General features: G+C 44.5%; 1 protein-coding gene across 1 annotated transcript in view; it reads right to left on the minus strand.

The window, feature by feature from the left end:
- LOC143301298 (uncharacterized) overlaps positions 1-1683 on the minus strand; it is a 42514-nt gene extending 40831 nt beyond the window's left edge. Inside the window, exon 1 of the mRNA XM_076615499.1 lies at positions 1461-1683. Coding sequence (XP_076471614.1) covers positions 1461-1604 — 144 coding nt within the window. The 5' untranslated portion in view covers positions 1605-1683. The remainder of the gene's footprint in view (positions 1-1460) is intronic.
- Between the last annotated feature and the right edge of the window lie 3317 nt (positions 1684-5000).

Here is a 5000-nt window from a genome sequence, read left to right on the forward strand (position 1 = left end):
CGCACTGAAAAAGAACCCATGGCAACGAGAGTGTTGTCTTCTGGGAAAATTGTGTAGAAGAAATCCACTCTGTTAGGTACACAGATATATAAACAGGCACCCAAGGCCTGATTAAGTAACAGTGGGATTACTTGTAGCAATATCGTCGTCTCCGTGTTGCTGTTGAGGTACGATTGAACACGGGTGCTATAGTATACAAACGAGCAAAAAGAGAGAAAGAGAGAACGAAAGAAGGAAAGAAAGAAAAAGAAAGAAGGAAGGAAAGAAAGAAAGAAAGAAAGAAATTCATCAACCAATCAGTCAATCAATGAAGCAATCAGTCAATCATTTTCTCTTGCTCTCTCACTCTCTCTCTCTCTCCCAGCCATTTCTGTTGACTTGCAAAAAGCACCCTGTTTGCCTGGTTTGTCACTAATGGAAACAAAGGTTATCTGTCAATCAATCAATCGACTAATCTCTCTCCTTCTCTCCTCTTGCTTCAGAACACCCTATTTCGCTCACCGATAAAAATGCACCAGGCTTGCTTACTTTGTTATTCTTGCATGTAAAGTTGATTAATTTTTATCAGTCTCTCCGTCTCTGTTTCTGTCTGTCTGTCTGTCTGTCTGTCTCTCTCTACACACACACACACACACATACACAGCACCAGTCTATACTATACTATACTATACTATACTATACTATACTATAGCAAACAACAGCACCAAACCCACAGCCCACCCATCTTCTCCAGCACCAGTCTATACTATACTATACTATACTATACTATACTATACTATACTATACTATACTATACTATACTATACTATACTATAGCACCAAACCCACAGCCCACCCACCTTCTTCTCCAGCACCAGTCTATACTATACTATACTATACTATACTATACTATAGCACCAAACCCACAGCCCACCCACCTTCCTCTCCAGCACTATACTATACTATACTATACTATACTATACTATACTATACTATACTATACTATACTATACTATACTATACTATAGCACCAAACCCACAGCCCACCCACCTTCTTCTCCAGCACCAGTCTATACTATACTATACTATACTATACTATACTATACTATACTATACTATACTATACTATACTATACTATAGCACCAAAGCCACACTCCACCCACCTTCCTCTCCAGCACTATACTATACTATACTATACTATAGCACCAAACCCACAGCCCACCCACCTTCCTCTCCAGCACTATACTATACTATACTATACTATACTATACTATACTATACTATACTATAGCACCAAACCCACAGCCCACCCACCTTCCTCTCCAGCACTATACTATACTATACTATACTATACTATAGCACCAAACCCACAGCCCACCCACCTTCCTCTCCAGCACTATACTATACTATACTATACTATACTATACTATACTATACTATACTATACTATACTACAGCACCAAACCCACAGCCCACCCACCTTCCTCTCCAGCACCAGTCTCAGGGCTGACAGAGTGGTCACGCCGCCCCAGGACGGGCAAGGTAACGGACCCAACACGATGCACCAACAGACGACGACAGGAAAGACCTTCGTCACCTTCATCAACGTCGTCGTCCTCGACATTTTGTTTGGAGACTCCGCCACGAGGGCCTACCGAGCTCCCAGCTTCACCTGAGTCATAGCACTGTGCAGCACCCGACTATTGCTGCTGCTGCTGCTGCTGCTGCTGCTGCTGGTGGTGGTGGTGGTGGCGGGATTGATGGTGGTGGCGGTGAACGATGGTGTGTGCAGAGGGATGTTTGCGCCGTGTTGTGTGGGGAGATTCGCGGCACGATTGCTGCGCAAAGTGGTCGCCCAGCGCGAGAGATGGACGTCTTTTTCTTTCTGGGACGGGCATTGGACTGAGGGAAGAGATGTCAGACCAGGGAGGTGGAGGGGGGTCGGGGTGGTGGAGGTTGGTGGTTGGGGGGTGGGGGGTGGGGGGGGGGGGAGTTGGGGGGTAAGAGGGAGTGGGAAAAGACTGTCTGCCTCCCCCCTTTCTCTCTCTAGCTCTCTCTGTCTCTGTCTTTCTCTGTCTCTCTCCCATAAAAGTAAAATTGATAATAAATTAAAATGAATAAACACAACTGTTGTCTGTCCTCAGGACATAATCATGAAACAGACACAACTGTTGTCTGTCCTCAGAACATAATCATGAAACAGACACAACTGTTGTCTGTCCTCAGGACATAATCATGAAACAGACACAACTGTTGTTTGTCCTCAGAACATAATCATGAAACAGACACAACTGTTGTCTGTCCTCAGGACATAATCATGAAACAGACACAACTGTTGTCTGTCCTCAGAACATAATCATGAAACAGACACAACTGTTGTCTGTCCTCAGGACATAATCATGAAACAGACACAACTGTTGTCTGTCCTCAGGACATAATCATGATACAGACACAACTGTTGTCTGTCCTCAGAACATAATCATGAAACAGACACAACTGTTGTCTGTCCTCAGAACATAATCATGAAACAGACACAACTGTTGTCTGTCCTCAGGACATAATCATGAAACAGACACAACTGTTGTTTGTCCTCAGGACATAATCATGAAACAGACACAACTGTTGTCTGTCCTCAGAACATAATCATGAAACAGACACAACTGTTGTTTGTCCTCAGAACATAATCATGAAACAGACACAACTGTTGTCTGTCCTCAGGACATAATCATGAAACAGACACAACTGTTGTCTGTCCTCAGTACATAATCATGAAACAGACACAACTGTTGTCTGTCCTCAGTACATAATCATGAAACAGACACAACTGTTGTCTGTCCTCAGAACATAATCATGAAACAGACACAACTGTTGTCTGTCCTCAGAACATAATCATGAAACAGACACAACTGTTGTCTGTCCTCAGGACATAATCATGAAACAGACACAACTGTTGTTTGTCCTCAGTACATAATCATGAAACAGACACAACTGTTGTCTGTCCTCAGAACATAATCATGAAACAGACACAACTGTTGTCTGTCCTCAGAACATAATCATGAAACAGACACAACTGTTGTCTGTCCTCAGGACATAATCATGAAACAGACACAACTGTTGTCTGTCCTCAGGACATAATCATGAAACAGACACAACTGTTGTCTGTCCTCAGGACATAATCATGAAACAGACACAACTGTTGTCTGTCCTCAGTACATAATCATGAAACAGACACAACTGTTGTCTGTCCTCAGGACATAATCATGAAACAGACACAACTGTTGTCTGTCCTCAGGACATAATCATGAAACAGACACAACTGTTGTCTGTCCTCAGGACATAATCATGAAACAGACACAACTGTTGTCTGTCCTCAGGACATAATCATGAAACAGACACAACTGTTGTCTGTCCTCAGGACATAATCATGAAACAGACACAACTGTTGTCTGTCCTCAGGACATAATCATGAAACAGACACAACTGTTGTCTGTCCTCAGGACATAATCATGAAACAGACACAACTGTTGTCTGTCCTCAGGACATAATCATGAAACAGACACAACTGTTGTCTGTCCTCAGGACATAATCATGAAACAGACACAACTGTTGTTTGTCCTCAGACATAATCATGAAACAGACACAACTGTTGTCTGTCCTCAGGACATAATCATGAAACAGACACAACTGTTGTCTGTCCTCAGGACATAATCATGAAACAGACACAACTGTTGTCTGTCCTCAGGACATAATCATGAAACAGACACAACTGTTGTCTGTCCTCAGGACATAATCATGAAACAAGATGCAGCCTCCAGGTGTGCAACAAGACAGATGACCAACGCCTGTTGGTCTTGAAGCTGTGGACCTTCAACAGCTTCTGTGGTGGCTGTACAGTCCTGTTCTGGGTTCAGCTGTGTGTGTGTGTGTGTGTGTGTGTGTGTGTGTGTGTGTGTGTGTGTGTGTGTGTGTGCTGCAGACCTCGCATCCAGAAAGCTGATGACAGCAGTATGTCCCTTCCTACCCAGTCCGTTCTGACCACTGCATGGGTCACGTGGCGCCGTCGTGGCAGAATTGGTAGACTTGTGATGTACTTTTCAGCGGTCATCAGGGATCGAGGCCCCGTTTGGGGGTGCTCGGGGAAAGGGCACTTTACTCCGTGTTTTCCACACTGCCCAGCTGTGAACGGGTAGCTGACCGCTTAAAGGAGAAAGGTCCCATAGCTTTTTACGGCTGTCGGGGCAGTGAATTCCTATCCACTGTGTCCAGGGTTCTGCACAGGAAGGCAGGGCAGTGAATTCCTATCCACTGTGTCCAGGGTTCTGCATAGGAAGGCGGGGCCCAAACCTCTCCTTCCGCTGTTTTCACCTTCCCCAACTGGTCAGGTAGCCATTCTCACCTGGGTGGAGTGAGGACAATCGGAATAAAGTGCCTTCCCCAAGCACACAGCACCATGCCTCCAACCCCGATCACTGGTGAACACTGGACCAGAACAGTCCGATGCCAAACAGATTCTGCTACGGTGTTCGTCAAGGTTAAACGGCGGAAAGGGAGAACTTCCTATGATGAGCCCTCCACACAGTGGCTGTCAATTCACTGACCAGATGGCACAATGCAACCTTTAGCATCATTGTTTACCTCTGGGCTCGCTTGACTGCAGTCTGTCTCCAGTGAGCACGGTCCTTGACCTAGATCACACACCAGTGCTGTGTTTGACACAGCTATTTATCAACAACGGAAATTTACTCACGAACTAAAACTGACGAATGGATTTGAAGCAAAATTTCCACCCCAAGTTATTTTGTTGCCACAATGATATATACACCTGTATGTCGCCATTCTGATCTCAGCTGGATTCTGTGATAGCTTTTCAGAATGATAAACATTATGGCGTTCTTCGTCATGTCTTCGTGTTGCACTTTGACCTTGGGATAAAAGCCATAATGCAATTGGTTATTGTCTTGAATATGTCTACAGTTTAGCGTGAAATAATGCAGTGCCTTACGTTACAAATCTGCTATCA

This window comes from Babylonia areolata, chromosome 27 (genome assembly GCF_041734735.1).
Source record: "Babylonia areolata isolate BAREFJ2019XMU chromosome 27, ASM4173473v1, whole genome shotgun sequence".
Classification (NCBI taxonomy): Eukaryota; Metazoa; Mollusca; class Gastropoda; order Neogastropoda; family Buccinidae; genus Babylonia; species Babylonia areolata.